The 19,982-nt window shown below is 43.8% G+C and overlaps 1 protein-coding gene across 1 annotated transcript; it reads left to right on the forward strand.

Moving 5' to 3' along the window:
• Nucleotides 1–13,985: 13,985 nt before the first annotated feature.
• Nucleotides 13,986–17,817, forward strand: lacc1 (laccase (multicopper oxidoreductase) domain containing 1). Its single transcript, XM_067260157.1, has 5 exons — nucleotides 13,986–14,581; nucleotides 15,025–15,203; nucleotides 16,055–16,220; nucleotides 16,364–16,589; nucleotides 17,253–17,817. Exons 1-5 carry the CDS (start codon nucleotides 14,062–14,064, stop codon nucleotides 17,449–17,451), a joined length of 1,290 nt encoding a protein of 429 aa, XP_067116258.1. The 5' UTR covers nucleotides 13,986–14,061; the 3' UTR covers nucleotides 17,452–17,817.
• Nucleotides 17,818–19,982: the final 2,165 nt, after the last annotated feature.

The following is a 19,982-nucleotide window of genomic DNA, read 5'->3' on the forward strand; positions in this document are numbered from 1 at the left end:
TTTTGTGTGCGTGTGTGTATGTGCCTGCGTAGTGAGCAATGACAGGGACAGGGCAGTATAGACCAGTCAGGTGGCTGACTGGGTGTGTAGTGACAGAGGAAGGGCATTGAGGAAATGTTTGCAGATAAGCAGGCAGTCAGGGAGCAGCTTGGGGTCTGTGCAGACAATCCTGTCCATTTATCACAGCCCCGGAGAGCGGCCCCAGCACTGGAGAGACAATGGCTATTGTTGCTGCGCTGGCTCCTAATACAAAGGCCTGTTAATTATGAATTGTGTGTGTGTTTGTCTACTTTGTGTGTGTGTGTGTACACGCGGCGCAATGCAGCAACATCCGTGGCTTTATGTCGTTATCCATCACTTTTGGCCCCGAGGCAGGGGTGAGGCCGAGCGAGGGATGAGGAGAGGGGTAAGGAGAGGGGTGAGGCTGCTGGTTTAGGCAGTGTTGCTGAGTAGCACCTATTGGCACCATCAGTGTTTCAACCGGCACGACTATAAATCATGACTAATGACACAGCCTTGAGAGCAAGGCTGGAGAGGGAGAAGCACCATAAGACTCGCATTTCGTCCCTGTGGCACCAAGCTTGAGTCCAAAACAACTGTCTCAGTATGAGTTCATCGATGTTGCATGGGTGGGTGGCTAAAACACCTGATCCTGCCATCCCAGTGAGATAAGGGGTTGGATATCCCATGGTTAAAGCCATACAGCAGTCCAAATCACATGGAAGTATATGAAATATCCTGATCAGTAATATGAGGAAAACTTTTGATGGCGCACTGTGATGATTGACAGGTACAGATTGACTGCATCAACACATTTCGTCAGTCCTTCATGGGGTCCAGAAAAACAGCTTCCATCCGAGGTCTGACATGACTGGAGAGATCCTGAGCCTGTCTGTCTCTGAGGGGAACTGAGGTGAAGATCCCATCATCCTAATGAACAAAAGCAGAACATCATTTCTCAGTGATGTTATCATGGCTGGATATGGCCCAGGGATTAGGTTTGAAGGGGAAGTAACTTCATTCTATTGAGACTCACAACCGTTTATGAGTGTCTGTCCTTCTTTCTATGTATATCACACACACACACCTACACACACAAACAGTCATTCGGTATATGCAGAAATGCGGAAACATAAACACACGCCTACACACATACATTCAGATAAAGTATTTGCGGAAATGCATTCACACCCACGCGCACACACAGGCACACGTACACAACCCATATGTACCGCGTGTCAGTGCCATAGCACAGGTCTTTGTCAGTTAACCAATCAGCAGCCGCAGTCGCAGCAGCAGCTTGTAAAGGGATCAGGCCTGAAAGCTTTGAGAGCAACACTCAGTCTGACCATTAGACTGTTTCCCTGCCAGCCCCATTAAGACAGTGAGAGGAGCGGGCCTTTTAATGACAGCCAGCGGAAAATAGCTTGGATAAAGCTTTCCCCCAATAGAAGAACAGCCAGGCGGAGGCTTTTCTGAGCTGTGTACAAGTTTAGACACTGCAACAGCCTGGCCACAGCCGACAGACCCCTTTGGCCCAGCATTTCTCTGCTAACTCAGGGTTGAGATGACTGGGCTGGCTGACTGGTTGGGGGGCTGACAGGCCATCTGGATGAACTGTTGGCTTGCTGCGGGGCTGGTTGAAATGCTAATTGACTGGCTGGTTGGCTGGTTGGTTGAGATGCTACTTGACTGGCTGGTTGGTTGAGATGCTAGTTGACTGGCTGACAGGCTGGTTGGTTGAGATGCTAGTTGACTGCCCGGTTGGCTGGCTGGTTGAGATGCTAGTTGACTGGCTGACAGGTTGGTTGGCTAAAATCCCAGTTAGCTGGCTCAATGTCTAGCTGGTAGGCTGGCTGGGAAGTTCGCTGGCAGATTGTTTGGCTGGATAACGTAGCTGAGTCTTAGTCACGGTTTCCACACCCGTCCACACAGCCAGGCACAAGGTAAACTGAGGCCGATTTACCGTACAGCACGGGCATGCCTCCCTTTCCATCCTTCATTAGCTCCAAAACGAAAACAGATGTGCTACCCACCCCTGCTGGGAGACAAAGCTAAATAATGATACAGGAATGGACAGGACACGGTCACATCCCCCCCCCCCCCCCCCCCCCCCAGACACACACACACATTATCTACTCTATAGCTTACTGGATCATAACGGAACAGCCATGGACATGGTCTGATTGAGCTATCCTGGAGGGACTAATTGCCCATGACTGTTCATCTTTCTAAGTGTGTGATCAATGGAGAAGAAGCAGGTGGCTGAGGAGCATGTGTACAGTCAGCAGCCTTCAATTTCCTCAAACCAACTCCAGGGGAGGTATTGATTGCTGTTCCTCTGGACCGGGCAGGAGTATTTATAGAACACAGCTTCAGGAGGCTAGATCTATATCTACTGCATATCAACAGACTGGGGAGGAGAAGATAGGAGAAGTGTGTTTTTGTGTTTATGTGTGTGCGTGCGTGTGCATACTGTAAGTATGTTTGTCTGTGCAAGAGAGAGAGAGAGAGAGAGAGAGAGAGAGAGAGAGAGAGAGAGAGAGAGAGAGAGAGAGAGAGAGAGAGAGAGAGAGAGAGAGAGAGAGAGAGAGAGAGAGAGAGAGAGAGAGAGAGAGAGAGAGAGAGAGAGAAAAGAGGAGGAATCACAAACGATCAATCTTTTTATCTCATTCCATACAGCAGAGAATCCAGTTGCCATTACGTATGTAGGATGGACTTCTCAAAGATTCGGCCAGACATCGTAGTCATATTGCACTTGAAATATTTATAGATCAGAATTCAGAACTTGATTCAATTTGAGAGCTCTTCTCTGTCTGTGTATGAAAATAGAAAGTCCCTTCAGGACCCCAAACCACCACCTCACAACCAATAATCTCTCAGACCACAGTCTGTCATTACAGTCGGGTATGGAGCCACAAAAAAAACAGGCATGTCATTTACAGTATGCATAACATTTTATCCAGTAGAGATGCACAAGGTGTTCCAATCATTTTTATTTTCATGTAATCCGCAAAAGTCTACTTTTGACTTGCCAGTCTCACATAAAGAGTCTTTTTTATGTCGTATTTGATTATCGTTGAGCTCAAATGGAAATACTCCAGATGGGGAACAAAGGGATTTCACAACCGCTCGTTTCTCTCCCTCTCGCTCTCTCATTCTTTCTCTTCCTCCATCCTCCCCCCACACAAGGTCTTATAGAAGGAGGATTCCCATAGGAGTATCATTGAGATTCCCTTCAATAAAGAGGATTATAGATTTTGCCCTGCGCACCCAAGTGCTTCCAATGAAATAACGGCCTCCTGCATAAGTCATAAAATTTTAAAGCATTCTTCTTTGCTGCTAAATATCACTGTACTGTTCTGCATGCATTATACTGCACCCTCAGACTGAGTGGAAAACTACCCTCACTGCAATATATGTGTGTGTGTGCGTGAGTGTGTGCGTTTGTGTGCGAGGGAGAGAGACGTAGAAAAGATGTGCTTCTCTCCATGGCCCTGCAGGCATGGTTAAAGGTTTCACACACACACACACACACACACACACACGTACTGTACATGTGGAGAGTGCTTCCATGCTGATAGGGAGGGAAAGAGGATAATGTTAACGTTATACTCCAGGCTCTTCAGGAGACTGTTGCAATATTAATGGAGAGACACCATATCAACAGGACAGGGAGGATGCAGCCTCCACACACACACACACACACACACACACACACACACACAGTGTCTTACACCGACACCTACACACCCACAGCATTAACAAAACAAAGTGAAGACATTTGCAGTCAATTAACACCAGCCTTTGGCATCTGAGACAATTCAATTCTTCAAATAACATCCACTATCAAAACGATCCACTGATACAACAGAGCTGTCCAATCACACCCTGAATCTGACTTAAACAGAGATTGGGTGAGACATCCCTCGCATCTTTAACATAATATGTTATTCACTGGCATCTGGACTCTTCATCTCAATCACTGTTGCTCTCAAATGTTTTTCTAATTTGTAACAATCGCATTCCAATTATATTATGTAACTGTTTAGGCAGCCAATTGCGAACGCCTTGAATAACAAAAATCCAGTTTATGCATTAAGGCTGTTTTAGAGAACAAACTACCCTAACCAATCCTGTAAGTGCTCCCTCTTTAAATACTCGCATGCTCTGGTACTGAGTCATTCTTCTAAATGTCAGAGAAATCCTCCAGTTTGTGAGGTTGACACCTGGAGCTGTGCTTCAGTGTAGCAGAAGGAGAGAGGAGGAGGAGGAGAGAAAGAGGAACAGAGGTGAGAATGAGAGACAGAGAATGTCTTGGTGCCTCTGTTTTTTCTCTTGTGTTTCCTTTTCCCCCTGCCCTGCCCTGCCCTCCTGCCCTGTCTACCAAATCCAACCTACCTGCCCTGTCTGTCTATCTGTCCAACTCATTCTTCCTACCTTGCCTGCCTGGCCACTACCCCCCGATCCTTCATCCAATAACCCCTTCGTTTTGATTCCTTCGTCCTGTATTGCATGTCCTGCATTCGGGACCACTCTCTCAGCTCCCCATAAAAAAAGAAAGACCGTGAGAGATTATGAAATAAAGACTCGTCCAGCATGTTTTTTCCGTGCTCCTTAAAGCCTAAGGGATGACAGGGATATCATAACGAGAGGAGAGAGAAGAAATCGCCTGATTGCTGGAGATAGAGGAGGGATATGAGAGGTCTCCTAGCACCTCAGGTCTGAATTCTACAGGCTTCTCTTTCCTCTGAAAGGATCTACGGCCAACTTGCTGGGATTCCTCGATAAAAGGCACACGTAATACACCCAAACACACACACATTTCCAACCCACATAAGCACGCATATATAGTACAGGATGGTATTGTACAAATATCTATTTAACTGTCAAGCTGGTGAAGGTAAATCAGCCTAATTAGAAACCTCACTGTCCATCACACCACAGTGCATGCCTCTATCCTGTTGCTTAGCAACCTGTTAATTCTGAGATTCTGGGAAAGGTGACTGTATTCTGACAGGTACATGTGTAATATCACCTCCTCCTCCTCGTTGATCCTCTCTGAGCTCTCTCGGTGTGTGTGTATGTGTGTGTTTGTGTGTGTGTGTGTATGTGTGTGTGAGAGGGAGAGAGAGAGAGAGAGAGAGAGAGAGAGAGAGAGAGAGAGAGAGAGAGAGAGAGAGAGAGAGAGAGAGAGAGAGAGAGAGAGAGAGAGAGAGAAAGAGAGAGAGATAAAGAGAGAGAGAGAGAGAAAGAGAGAGAGAGAGTGTGTTCATCTTCTTACGTAGTTCTTGTGTCATCATCAGCTCCACTAAGATTTGGTGTGCGTGTGAACATGCAGCGCGTGTATACAGAGCATCATACAACAGAGACACCTTGGTTCTACAGGCCAGGCAATTATCCCAGCTCGAAATACCCCAGAGAAGGAACCAGGGCTGAAACACAGAGAGACTACAAGGAGATGACCTATTTTACTCTCCACCCAGTTCGGGTCATGTGTCTTTTATCTGTCTGTGCCTCTTGGTCATGAGTCCCCTCCACAGTAATGTGGGGTAAAATGAGAGAAGGAGGATCAGACAGCCTGCAATGTGCAAGGTTCATTGAAACACAGCGGTGGCGCAGGTGCTCAGCTACAGTAACTTCTTTGAGAAATACCCCAATCCTTACACGTCAGACCCGAAGCCCATACACGTATCAACCTCCCTCCCTATTCGCATCCCTCAAATAAGTCAACAATACACTAAAAGATTGACCCCCAAATATCCTGTTTCTGTCTCTGCTCCAGTCTGTTCTCTTTGGTAGTGCAGAAGGCCTGCTTTTTCTTCTCTGCTTGTGTCTCCCTCTATCTGAATATGAACTTCGATGGAGATTCTTGGAGATGTAGTTTGAGGTGTAAAATCATGGGAGGTGCGGTTTGAAGTGAGATTGTGGTTCGCTCAGAGGGACAGGAGCTCTCTGCCTCCATTCATCAGAGCGGTTGCCCAACCAGAAGACAGACAGCTGCACAGATCCCCCTCTGCTCTCATCAACGATTACTGTCACACACACACAATCACCTACCACACTCTGTACAGTCTCACACGAGTCAAAAAGAGACAGCCTTTCAAATTTCCGGCACCCTCAGCGAGCATTCCTGTCCGCGGTGCTTTCTACATCTTATCACCAGCTCTTTCGATCTCTCTCTTTGTCTCTTTCTCTTCATGTCTACCTCTATGCCTCTCTCCCCCCCAAAAAACCACAATGACACTAACTCAAGTCAAAAAACGCTGAACAGAATTATCTAGCCTTTTCTGTATCCAAATCACCGTAAGGCTTTTGTTGAACCTCCTCGCTTTCTCACTATATAGAACGTAACACACGCTGCCTGATAACGGTCCAGGCGCCACCATGCCACAAATCAGTAGTGTCCAGGACGTCTGCACCAGTGGTCTCCTCTCGACACGACAGTCTCCTAGCTCCCTCCCCGCCGCTTCCTGACGGCTCAAGGACACGCTGGAGGAGGTGGTGGGGGAGGGGTGCTAGACACCAGAGATAGACGAGGAGCCTGGATCAATGGGACTGATGGCAGACATCTTCTCCCTGTGTACTCAGTTCTTTTCTGCTGAACTATCAAGGGTTTTTTTTTATACCGGGATGGTTGTCCTGCATGAATATCCTTATGTTTTGTTTTATTCCAAATCTATTCTATTCGTGAATACAATAATCCACAATAATGTTGTGTATTCGTTTTTTAGGCATCTTACCTTTCCTGAGAAACTTGAATCTATATCTAGCTTAGAGGGTAGGCGCGCACACGTCACACACACACACTTAATACACGGTGCATTCATGCACACAGTCTACGTTAAATGAATAAACAAGATATATATATTGCAATGGCGGCGTGGGTTCTGTTTACATAGAATTTAAGCAAACCCACCCTCCCCACCACAGCTCCGCCTTTCCACTCCTGCCTTCAGCATGACCTCATGTAAATAAGACCTGTGTTTGGGTCTCCCACCAATATACATCAGTCTGGAGTGCTAATCTACAGGGCGAGACATCGTGTGAGCCTGGCAGTTAACCCAGGGCTGAGAGAAACATGTGGTAACCTGATACTCTCAGACGCAGTGAAAGGCTGCAGTATCTATGACAATCTAACGCTGGCCTGTACCAAGAGGAGAAAACACAGGCTGCAGACATAAATTAATATAAAGATGAGGTTTGTCCGCCCTCAGTGGGGAAATTAGCTTACCAAACTCACTAATAAATACAGATATGCCTACAAACAATACACACTGCGGAGTATGCAATAGTTTACAACTGTTTGCATAAATACATTTCTAGTTAAATGTATTTATTGGGTCTGGCTGATTTATTAGGTCTGGCTGGAGGATGTAATTGTTTATTATTGAAAATCCCTTTTGTAAATAGGTAACTTTGGTTTGCTGTTTGTGGGGAATAACTATTTAGCCAGAGCTGATCATACATTAGTTTGAGTAAATGTAAAAAACAAAAACAAAGGAAATCCTAGACAGATACTTATTTTAGACACTTGATGGCATGCCTTAAAAAGATTTAACCTTGGGGTCTTAGAGTGGGAAAATAGAGATTAGTGAGTGTGAGAGGAGGGGAGTGGGTAAGTGAGCAATGTCACTCTTCTTTAGCCACGCTAATGGAAAGAGCTAGAATCTGGTGTTATCTACACCTTATCGCAACCACACACAGAAACATTCGCAGACACACACATGCACACAAGTATGGTCTCTCTCTCACACACACACACATGCACACATCTGAAAAACACCTCCAATTGCCTAATTAGAGTTACAGACATAAAGAACCTTCTCAGCCCTCAAGGCAGCTCTATAGAGGTTTCAGCCATGCCAGGCCCAGCCCTTTGCAGTCTAAAAACACGAGAACATGTGGAAAATTAGCCCTCTTAAGAACCAGTCGCTGTACTTCACCACAGTATTCAACATCATCTTTGGGGAACACAGGATTTAAATAGGATTTTAATGGGGACTAGACCACAGCCAATTACCAATGCTACACCACTCATTCCAAAGAAACGTTTTCTCTCACTGGAAAATGTAACTGTTCAGAAAGCTTATCTCTCAAAACACACATTATAAAAAGGCGTGGTTAGAACAATGGAAGATTATCACAGCAAAATATTTCAGCTTTAAGCAAGGAATTTTGAGGCATGCGTGTACAAAAACTGATGTTGAACACAGTTTAAAATGGAATTGACAGAATGGGAGATCAGACTTACACTGGACATCTTAGACAGGACAAGCTCTAGCCTAATGACCTCCCACTGCCTGTCAAACCTCTGGAGGGAGATTGTCTCCCCTCAGGTCTCTTATCAGCCTGTCGCCATTGTCTCCCACACAGAGAAGCAGTAAATTGCATTTCCTGACTGCTTCTGCATGGGCTTCAGCACAAATTAGATCTGCTTGATCTGCAGCCGAGGCTAAACCAGTGGTCTGGCTCCATTAGTGGGATGACAGAACACACACACACACACACACGTGCACATACACACACTGGGACCATTGCGTGAGATCTAAAGCACTTCAGTCACACTGACTCACTCCCGGGGTGCTGCTGTTTCCTTCATCAGACTGGGATAGGATGGTTTCCTTTGATGTGTGGTCACGTACGTGGGTGTGTTCTCGTTTGATTAAAGGCTCACTGTCTGCGCATACGTGTCTGTGTGCTGGTTTGTGAATCCATGCGCGTGCGTGTGTGCCTGCAAGCCTGCATCACTGTAAAGCTTGATTATCAGTGTAATGTAGCATTGCTATCTGCAGTGACAGTAATGATTGTGGATCCATTAACGAGAGACGACAGAGTGATGGGAAGAGGAGAGGCACGGCATGGCTAACACTATTACCATCTCCTCCTCTGACTCGCCACTCCGCCACTGACATGCCTCTAATACCGTCATCCATAATGGTATGTCATATCACTGGCGGAAGAGAGAGCATAATAGAAAGAGCTAAAAACGTGGTCTTTGACAGGGCATTGTACAGTTTTAAATGAAAACAAAGACTCTGTATTAATCTTCCTGTCCCGCTCTCTTTCTCTCTCACACACACACACATAGACACATAGACAAATACAAACACCAGCCATGCAGCTGAGTGTGTACACATGTGCACAGGCAGCTCAGTGTACAGTCTGGTATGTGTCAGGATCCAGGGCCCAATTATTGTGTTGGTGCAAATATAAAATCAGACAGAGACAAGAAAGAAACAAAGGAGAGAGAGATGAGTTGTGGTCATAGTCAATCTAACTCTCCCCCGACCAGACTGATAGCTGACACATCTGGGGTTTAAACATACACTCACACATTAATCAGGTCTTATTTATGCCTTGATTCAGTTTCAAACACCAAAATGCCACAGCAATTAGTGCCAGTCTCTCCATCTGTGTCGAGCTGTGAGAGGCCAGTTGTTGTCTGTCTGGGTGCACGGCTGTTGTTTTTTTTGTCATTTGAGTAAGAGTAGGGTGATCCTATTATTGAGACTAGTGGGATCTGTATGGTATTTAATATGATGCATGTGGCACACTATGACCTATAAAGAGACTATTGTATATTTAGTCAGTATTTTCCCAACAATCATACACACGCCTTTCCATTCATGCTCTACCTCTCCGTCACTCTCTTTCTGCTCTCTATAGCTTGTTCTGTTTCTGGGGGCACGGTGTGGCCTGCTGTTTTGATGTTGTAGCTCCAGTGCCATGTTTTCCAAAACAACCCCAGAGGCCCATGGGAAATCTGTCTGTTGGTGTTACATTTACATTTAGTCATTTTTAGCAGACGCTCTTATCTTGGTGTTAAAGTGTTAAGCTGCAGTTCACATTTGTGTATCGAGACTGTATCCCGGGGTTGGTGTAGTAGAATCTCCATCCCTCTTCCTATTACTGATGACAGAGGTTGTATTGTTTAGGCACCTCAATCAATTACTGTAAACAAATCGTGATTGCCCTAAATATGTGAAGTTGTGTGTTTCTTATGAAAAGGTGGTCTTTCTATTCCTGTCATTCAGTCTGAACCATAACTTTTCCCTGCCTTATCTTTCTTTGACGATCCCTTGTGCGTTGTTCAGATCTGTGAGACCCATTTTGAAAAAAATTATAGAATTAATTGTTTTCCAATCTGAGACTGGCTCATTTTTTTTTCAAACACAACATGTAAAGGATACATTAAGTGCACATCGTGCACACTCCCCTATGTATTTATGTAACATGCAGTATGTGGTGTTTGGAGGGGATAATAAAACTGTGAAAAAAGTTAAAATGTATCAAAAAGGTTTACTGTTTGCCTTCACTGCCTTTCTCTTTCTTGGGCCTGCTGTCACAACATGACATAAATAACCTGTTTGTCATATTGTCTGTCCAAATCTCTCCTACTGCACTTTTTACTCTTTGTTCTGTGTGAAACTACAACACAAGTAACAAAAATATGAACACCACGCTAGGGGTACACAGACATAAGCTATGCCTATCTATGTGAAAATAAATCTACTATCCTGTGAAGTACAAGCTGTCTTGCGGCAGGATCAAGCAGAACTTCCCTTGAATTCATATCATCCACTCCAAAATCATTTTCGTAATGCAAGATATGTAATAATGGAAAATACAATCTTGCAGGATGATGACATTCCGAGGACAGCAAACCCCACTCGACCTAGCCCCTCCCCTTCCCCCCTCTACTACTCTCCATGGTGCTGAAGCGGTTGCCCAGGTGACGTGTTATCAAGGGCATCCGCCAGTGAGCTGTGATTCTGCTTTTGACTCGCCGCATAGCACAGATGTATCTACTCAGACAATCTCGCTATCATGCGCGTCTGACTATAGTGCACAGTAACAGGCTATTAACTTGTGGGTAACACAGACTTTGGACTCCAGAAGTTCTTCAGAAAAGCGACACCGTGTATCTTTTACAATTTGCAAATAGTCGGCATTATAGTCATTCAAAATTAATAACCGACTGTCACCAGTTTTTGGGATAGCAAATTGTTATGATAGTAAACTGTTAAACAATTAGAGCGGAGCCCAGTGATTGACAGTCGGCATTCTTTGGAATAGAAGCATATTTCAAATTTTCACCAGAAGACAATGAGCTGCAATAACGCTGACATTAACTTCAGCATAACAGTTGTCTATGTATAACAGAATGAATTCAAATAGTCAACATGTCTGATATGCAGACATGCCGTCGGGTAAGGGAGATGTTTAAAGCCAAGATAAATAACATATTATTAACAGCAATCAAACCACGTCGGTGCTGTTTTTGACAGTGTTTGTTCATGTAGGCTATTTAAATGAACTGGGCAATAAAAGACTAAATGCAAAACCTCCGATATCAATGTCACTATCACGCTGACATTATAGGCTAAAGCTTGAGAAAACCACTCACACAAATTATAATATATTGGTAAAATCGTTTTTACCGTAAAAAATGTGATGCTCCGTGAATAAGATTAGAAGAATCACGGCAGTATTCCTTTGAATGTAAACCTTTAAAGAGAAGCGACTTCAGCTATCCGCTTTCCCCTCTCCTCCCGCAAGCTCTGGCGCATCAGAGGAGCGAGACGCCGTTTGCTTCTGCCTGCCTCCGGTATGGCCATGTAGAGCGCGCGCCACGGTTCGCCGTGCACGACTCGACAGGCGGGTCGACTGTCTCTGAAACGAGAACGACTCAGGTGCGGGATAGAAACGCTATCACACAAGCCAAGAGGATGTGTTTGCTTAATGCTGCAAAAAATAAAACGGTTTCTGGTGATGTCAGAAGATAATTCAATCGATCTTGATTCAAAACTAGACTACATCTGATCCGTTACAGTGGTGTGTTTCGCCTCATTAAGTAATAGCGCTGCTTATCTCTCCACATGGAATTTCGATTTTTCCCAACTGACAAATGGCCCGATTGTCAGATAGTCCTCAACCTTTTTCCCTATTTACGGTCTGTTTCCTCATTAACAGTTAAATTAGCTAAATAAACTGTCATAATATTGAAGAACCTAACAATATCTCAAATGAAATAAATCAATAATATGTTGATGTGTTTGTTTTTTTATTTTGTCACAGCGTGTGTGATTTTCTAAATAATAATGTTGAGCGTTTGAGGTTCCAACCAAATCCTAAATCTATATTCAACACAACAGTTTATCGGTCGCTGCATTAGAGATTCCTCCACAGCCCCCTCTTACTGTAGGTAACCTTGACAATACAGATGGCTCTTTCCTTCCCTGAGGCGTGGTCCCTGGAGGCCAGGGGCAGAAATAAACACCAACCTCCTGCAGGTTTGTAGAACAGGCAAGGTACTGTGTGGCTATAAAAACTGTCTTCAGGAGATTGGCACCCGAGGATGAAAGCGATATTGGCCTACTGTAGGTTGAGTTCCACAGCAAGTTGTCTTACATTATTGAACTCTTAGTGTGCATGTTGCGTTTATTTACAGCTTATTGTTGTCCTCTTGGTTTGTCAGCCTCAAATAATGGCAGTATATTTGCATACTCAGATTTATAGAAGGCTAAACATTACACACGTTGTGTAATAGTTCATTTACAAATCTGTGTTGAGTTGCCAATTGGCTAGTATGGGCAAGATATCAAGCCTACTAGATTCTTCCACACTTTCGGGAAGTGCAAGAAAACTATTTACTGAGATATGGAATATGTATATTATAATCACAGACAGGATGTAATTCATGCAACTGAATCAATTACTGCCCCCGAGTAAACGTATAAAATAATGTGGTCACTTTGCCCCCTCTACTGGTAATCTTGTGAACTGAGGGAACTTGTGGGGGAGAGACACTGAAGACAGACATACACGGATGAAAAGTAATGAAATGAAAAGCCTTAGCCTGGCCATACAAGACACCTAGCCACTCAAGATGAATGCTATCAAGGAAATTATGCTGTTAGCTTTCTTCATCCATTTCTCACCACTTTTCCTTCTCTCTCTCTCTCTCTCTCTCTCTCTCTCTCTCTCTCTCTCTCTCTCTCCAGCACACACATTAATTAACACACCTCACCTTAGACCTTGGTAATAACTAGCAGGCCGTCATCCATCTACCTATACAACAGCTCATAAGATACATGGCATTAGACACAGAAGTGGAAAACAGCTTTTAACACAACCCCTGCTGCTCACCTGAAAATTTAATTACGTATGGAAAACCGCAGATCTCGGGCTGGATACATTTGGTAAACTTCCATGATATTCAGTAAGTATTTTTTGTAAAATACTTACTGATGTAAAATCACATGTTTAATAGATTACTTTATTGTCAGCTCAAAAACTTACAATGTCACATAAATAATATTGAAACAGTTTATTGCTGAGTAAAACCCCAGGGTAACACCCATAATCTTTTGCATGGTCCCTAACTAAAAGGGTTTAAACACCGGGTTGTTGGTGTCACTGACAGCAAACAAGCCAGGGAATATCCCAAGGTTATTACTGTGTCAATGTACAGGAATGAGGAACCTGTTTGACGCAGGTTGGTTCAGTCTGCAGGTGAGTCACTCACAGGATCATGACACCTGACCACCTCATAGCCCACCTCATGTGCATGACATAGTATATTCATATATACATTTATATTTTACATTTAAAATTGTATTATTTTTTAGATTGTTTAGTTTTTAGGAGTAGTTAGACTACAGTACTTTTTAACCTTTGATTTAAGATCCGTATATGTTTATCGTTTGCACCTTCCTGCCACAAATCCCGTGTTTGTGTAAACTTACATGGCGAATAAAACCAAGTCTGATTCAGATTCTCTAGATGATCGATTAAATGGAGGGGAAATTGAGAACACATTTTTTATAGTTTATAATTCAACTGGCGCGCATGGGTCCCTTGGATTTCCCTAGATGGGTGGAGTCAGCCGTTTGTACATTCCTTCTTCCCCTTTAGCGTTAATGCAGGAAGTTTCTGAGCCACATTGTGAATAGAAAATATGTTCCTCCCTGCTATAAAAGTGCCTTGTTGCTACGTTATGGCTTTAATACACCATTCGAATACCCAAGCAAAGGTGATTCGGACTGTTTATTCACAATGTCTACAATATTTGTAGTAGACCTTATTTCATTTCCATGTTCGAACTACACTGACAGCCTTGAAAAACAGATAGATGGCGTTCGGACCGCTTTAGCTGAAGAAACAGACGGTACAATCTACATTTTGACGGGACCACACTATGAGCGAGTCAACAGTCCAAATGGCACCAAACATGCAACACTGCTGGATACAGTGTCCTACGGAAACAGAAATGTTGAAGTCTTGAACTTTAGTACCGTTGCTGAATGCCTCTACCGTTTCAAACTTGCCGTGGACGAGTTGGAATTCAAGTCGATTAAGGTAATCACATCAGAACCTGGTGTAGCGTTGTTGCAATTATATCAGGAGCAACTTTTCACTGCATTATACACTTTCGAGTATGTTGCTGTCGGCGACCTCACTGACGTGCCAACAGTGACACCTTTGAGTGATGTCAAGCAAGAGGTGTCGAGCTTTCTACAGCAACTACCTGCAGTGAAAGGAGATGTTACCATCCTGAGGTCCACTTTGATTTCAGGTGGGTTTGCTTCACAGTAGCCTGTAGGCCTATGTCTATGCATGATTTATGTATTTTAGATGACGGATTTAATCAGAATCAGGTTTATTTGCCAAGTAAGTGCACAAACAAGGAATTTGCTATGGTGGGCAGGTGCATACAATAGGTAACATAGGCCTATAAGAGTTTTAAAAGTGGCTGCTGCAGTTTAAATATGAAATGTAGAAAATGTACAACAAAATTCTAACAATTCCGAATAATTCTAAACAAGACTGTACAATATAAAATATACAATAGGATTGTGCAATAGGGCTGTTGCAGTGTGCAATAAAGTGACTGAGGGGAGCGTTAACGTAACACTTAATACTTTATACATGTCTTAGTGTTAATTAATTCACGTTTGATACTCAGGTGAAACATTCGGATTGTCTCTCACATTCTTTTCACATTCTGTTTTCACTCAGACTGTTTCTCCCATGGGTTCAGCACTCGTCAAGGTGGCATCTCCACCATCGACACCCTGTCTTCTTTGAACCTGTTCAGTAGCTCCAGGAGACGCGACCCCCAAGGAGTCGTGTCCGAGAATGTCCGCAGACTGGCGGTCACTGCTGGGTTTTACCCACGGCGTCTCCACATGGTCAAGGTATGTAACTACAATATTCTGTTAAAAGAAGAATAGATCACGGTAGATTGAGCGCATTGCTCAATTAGCACCGGAATTACTTTTTGAACACGCAACCCCAAACTGGATCACAGACCCTTCAAAACTGAAAATATATGACACAAAAATCAACCTTCAGCTACATACAACTTAACATGTAATCACCACATTTTCCAATAAATGATTACACAATAGCCCAATAAATACAAACTACAATCAACTATACCCCAACACAGTTCACCCTGTTTTATACTGTATGTCTGTGCCATTTGTAAGTACTGCCAACTACTATGTTTTTCCTTGCCAAACAGTAAGGAAAGGTTCTTACATGGTGAATAAGGACTTTTTGGTGCATGAACAATTGTGCAAAGAACATTTTATTATTGATAGTGACAAATACAGATAGACAGGAAACAGGGAAAGAGAGAGGGGAAGGTATGTCACGGGCAGGACTCAAACCCAGTCCCCTGTGGTAACGTCTCAGCCTTGGTGGTATGCGCTGTACCCTGTGAGTTTTGCACAGTGCCAAAGAGGTTCACAGTAATGGGAGGGATTGAATGTTTTAACATTTAGCCTTTATAGAGTTTATTAAAGCAAGCTTTGCATAAAAAGAACACTGTTGTGTTTGTTAGGTTAGGACATCAAGGGGATGCCAGTTTCATTCAAATAATATTAGATTTTTTTTTACAGTACTTCATACATTTACATGAACATAAACACTTATTTATTATCATATATCCTTTTTTGTCTCTTTTATCAGTTTTTATTTAGTTTTTGCACTCTTTGAGTTATGATGAAAAAAAGCACTGTGTTGATTTCAATGTTCCTGGTAGGTGAACCACGGCAATGATGTGTGGGTGATGGGCAAGAATGAGCCCGAGAGCTATGACGGGATTGTGACCAATCAGAGGGGCGTTGTCATAGCAGCTCCAGGGGCGGACTGCATGCCCCTCCTCTTCGTTGACCCAGTATTAAAGGTGATCGGGGCAGCTCATGCAGGTGTGTATGGCAACTTAACAACATTGAACCGTGTGGGGTGCTGTAGGAACTGTAATCTGAAAACGTATCTCATATCTAAAGGTGAAACGATTATGGAATCAGTCAACCATGCTTAAAAACCTCACCGTTTCTGATTGGCTTAGGCTGGAAGGGTACCCTGATGGGAGTTGCCATGGCAACAGTAAATGCCATGGTGGAGGGGTTTGGCAGTAATGTGCGTGACGTCCGTGCGGTGATTGGACCGTCGGTGGGGCTGTGTTGTTTTAGCTGGAAGAAGGAGGAGGCCCTGGAGTTCCTAGACATCCATCCCTCCTGTGTCCTCAACCCGGACGCCGACAAACCTCATATCAACATCCAATTGGCTACCAGGTAAACAGCTACACGCACATGGATGTTGGGATTTCCCTGTTCCTTTGGTCCCACTGACAAAGTGTGTTCTACACTCTCATACAAGGGCCAGTAAGGTCAACCAAGCAATGCAGCTTTGGTGGGAATCTATGAATAGGTCTTCATGACCAGCTCTTAGATTAAGAGTTGGTTGATTGATTTCCAATAAGGTCTGGCCAGGTCAGTATTTCACTGATTGATCACCATAGCCCCACTATAGTCCCTGCAGTTTGATTGGATACATGGAGGTCATGAACCTAGGGCAATCTCAGAGATTGCCAGAGCTCTATGGTCAGTTATCCAACCATTCCATGGATTACCTCCTCACTCTCTAGCTGAATGATCAATGACATGTAGGATTTCATTGTGTGATGTCATGTATTACCCCTCAGGGTGATTGCATATATCACCTCCTCTGAGTAAGGGCATATATTACCCCCTAGGGGCATGTTGACCTCTGGTGCAAAAAAGCTGAGATGACCAATTCACCAAAACCTTCACAATAAACTTACAGTACATACTTGATATGGGTCATACCAAGTTACCCTTTAAGTATAATATGTTAAACTGCATACAATATAATATGTTGAACTGCAAACTAACCCGAACCAAATGTTCTCTAACACTTGCTGTCCTCCATCCCAGATTACTCCTCCAGAAAGGCGGAGTTCTCCCGGAGCATATCCATGACAACACAGTGACGGACAGGCCAAGTGTGACGCTCTGCACCGCATGCCACCCTGAGTCCTTCTTCTCCCACGTGAGAGACGGGCTCAACTTTGGCACCCAGATCGGTTTCCTGTGGATCAAGGAGACAGAAAGGACTGGGAGAGACAGGGACTAACAGACATCTGCTCAAATTCCTACATTATTGATGGGACGATGGGTAGACAGACAGCGTGACAGACAAAGACTGACTGACAGACAGGTGGACATGCAGGAAACCAGACAGACACAGGGACTAACTGTGCCACGTCCGCTGTGAAGTCATTTCAAAACAAGGGCTGTGAATGAACCCAACGGCTTCTCAGATCGTATCTGTACTCTTTATCTAGAAGATCTTATTGTTGACCATAACTTTTGTATATTATTGAGCAGTGAAAATGAAACTCGGAATTGTTGAAATGATACATGTGAAATCCTTTGTAACTGTAGTTTATATCTTTCTTTCTTTATACAATTCTCCTGTTCTACAACAATGCTCCATTAAACCATGTGCTTAACAAGACTTAACTGCATTGTGTAAGTTCCAGCTGAACACATTTTATTTAATGGGATCAATTAAGACCAACAGCTGTTCTTAATGTGTGTTTAATAACCTTGCACACAGGCAGGGGACTAAAGGGAGCTGGGGTGGTATAGATAACAGTATTGATACTGTGGGTTGTGCAATAGCAATAAGGGCCACCATGTGGCAGTGTTAGCTGTGTATTGAGTCAGGAGGGGCTGTTTTGCTTTTGAATGAGACACTTTGGGATGTTCTTGATATGTCAAGAATTTTCAACACTTAAGGAGGCTATTTATGTATTGTTGGTCACAAAAGGCCAGAATGATGTCAGTTTTTTGTTATACAGTAACTTTATCCCTCAAGAGAAGTGATAGAACAGGCTTGTTTTTGACAGACATATTTGTCTGCAAATGCCAACTGATGGTTTAAAAGGCTCAGAGACAAGACAGTTCTGAGAATTTACGGTTCCGGGAAAAGGTGTTCCTTTAATAATGAAACCCAGGTGTATTACCTTGTTTCATTACGCTTGCCCGACCTTTTCCTGGAAGAGCGCAATCCTTGGACGGGAGTTTATTCTGTATCTGTGTGTGTGTGTGTGCACGTGAGTTTGATATATTTGTCTGTGTGCTTCAACTTGAGGTCAGGTGTGTGCATGTAGGTGTTTGTGTGTGTCTCCATAGCCCAGGTTCAGCACCTGTGGTGTAACAGGAGCAGAGCAGTCTTTCATTATTCATCTGTTCTACTGTAATTACTGAGTTCATGGCAGCCCTTTGCCTGAGGGACAGGCTATAATACACTCTGGATTGCCCATACATTGGCATGGGAAATAATGCCTCTGGGAACACATGTCTGTATAAAGGAGAGCAGAACATGCAACTGTTCTGAATACTGTATTATTCATCAAGGTAAGGATGTTGAATTTTTAATGGTTGCAGCCTAAACACCACATCCTGTCATTCCTGAACACTGTTCAGTGGAGGGGACACTTACTGAAATTTGCTGTGTCAGGAGCCCTGGGAAAGTTTCGAAAAGGTTTTAAAAAGGTCTAGTTTTCACCCAGCTTCACTGTAATGGTGATGTGTGTGTGTGTGTGTGTGTGTGTGTGTGTGTGTGTGTGTGTGTGTGTGTGTGTGTGTGTGTGTGTGTGTGTGAGAGAAGGGGGTGAGCTACAGAGAGAGGATGGATGAAAGCGGAAAGAGGAGGGAGGATTCCCTATCCTTGTGTCTTCAATGTTCTTTATTTAATCAAATTCCAGCAATCAAAGTCAAGAACTAACAGCACTGCCAATAGCACTGACCTACAAATTTAAGCACAGTTTGGAAACAACTGATAAGATCTTACTTGGAAACTTCGTTTGTGTTGTTGATGTGTATGTGATGTCTGACAGATGGCATACAACCCCACTACGACCACAATGCGTGTCCAGCGTTAACAGTAAACTCAACTGACGTAACTCAACTAATTGAATTTGGCCTGTCATAGCTTTAATATTGTGTGGCTAAAAGGCCCAGGATCTCTGGAAAAAACTCCTCACCAGACACAGACACACACACACATGTCACATGCGCGCACACAGACAGACACCTCAGCCTTTCTCTGCCAGCAAATGTTCCTCTCCGTGTGCAGACCATCACAAGACCGAGGGCTTGGCTGTCATATGCAGACACACCCACGTGAACAGGAGACCAGACGGAAACATAGAGAGAGGAGTGGAGTCTGAAGAAGAAGAAAAGGCGTGAAGAGTGCACGAAAACATGACAGAACCGTACGCATAACACTGATGCCTGTGAACAACAGGGTTCTAGATTTACATTTAGTCATTTAGCAGACGCTCTTATCCAGAGCGACTTACAGTAAGTACAGGGACATTCCCCCGAGGCAAGTAGGGTGAAGTACCTTGCCCAAGGACACAACATCAGTTGGCATGACCGGGAATCGAACTGGCAACCTTCGGATTACTAGCCCGATTCCCTCAACACTCAGCCACCTAACTCCCTATAGATGGATCGATATGACATGATCCCGTTTCCATCGAGACCCAGCATCACAGCAACGACTTCCCAAAAAGTTGAAAACGTTTTTTTTTATCCCTCTCTTCATCGTCCTCCCTTTTTCTCTCTCTCTCTCTCTCTCTCTCTCTCTCTCTC

Source organism: Osmerus mordax, chromosome 2 (assembly GCF_038355195.1).
Source record: "Osmerus mordax isolate fOsmMor3 chromosome 2, fOsmMor3.pri, whole genome shotgun sequence".
NCBI lineage: Eukaryota > Metazoa > Chordata > Actinopteri > Osmeriformes > Osmeridae > Osmerus > Osmerus mordax.

Excerpts from the sequence above, each read along its gene's own strand:
- lacc1 (XM_067260157.1), top strand. The coding sequence starts at position 14,062 with ATGTCTACAATATTTGTAGTAGACCTTATTTCATTTCCATGTTCGAAC. Across the intron at positions 14,582-15,024 it reads GAGGTCCACTTTGATTTCAG|ACTGTTTCTCCCATGGGTTC; the intron begins GTGGGTTTGCTT and ends GTTTTCACTCAG. Across the intron at positions 16,221-16,363 it reads GATCGGGGCAGCTCATGCAG|GCTGGAAGGGTACCCTGATG; the intron begins GTGTGTATGGCA and ends TGATTGGCTTAG.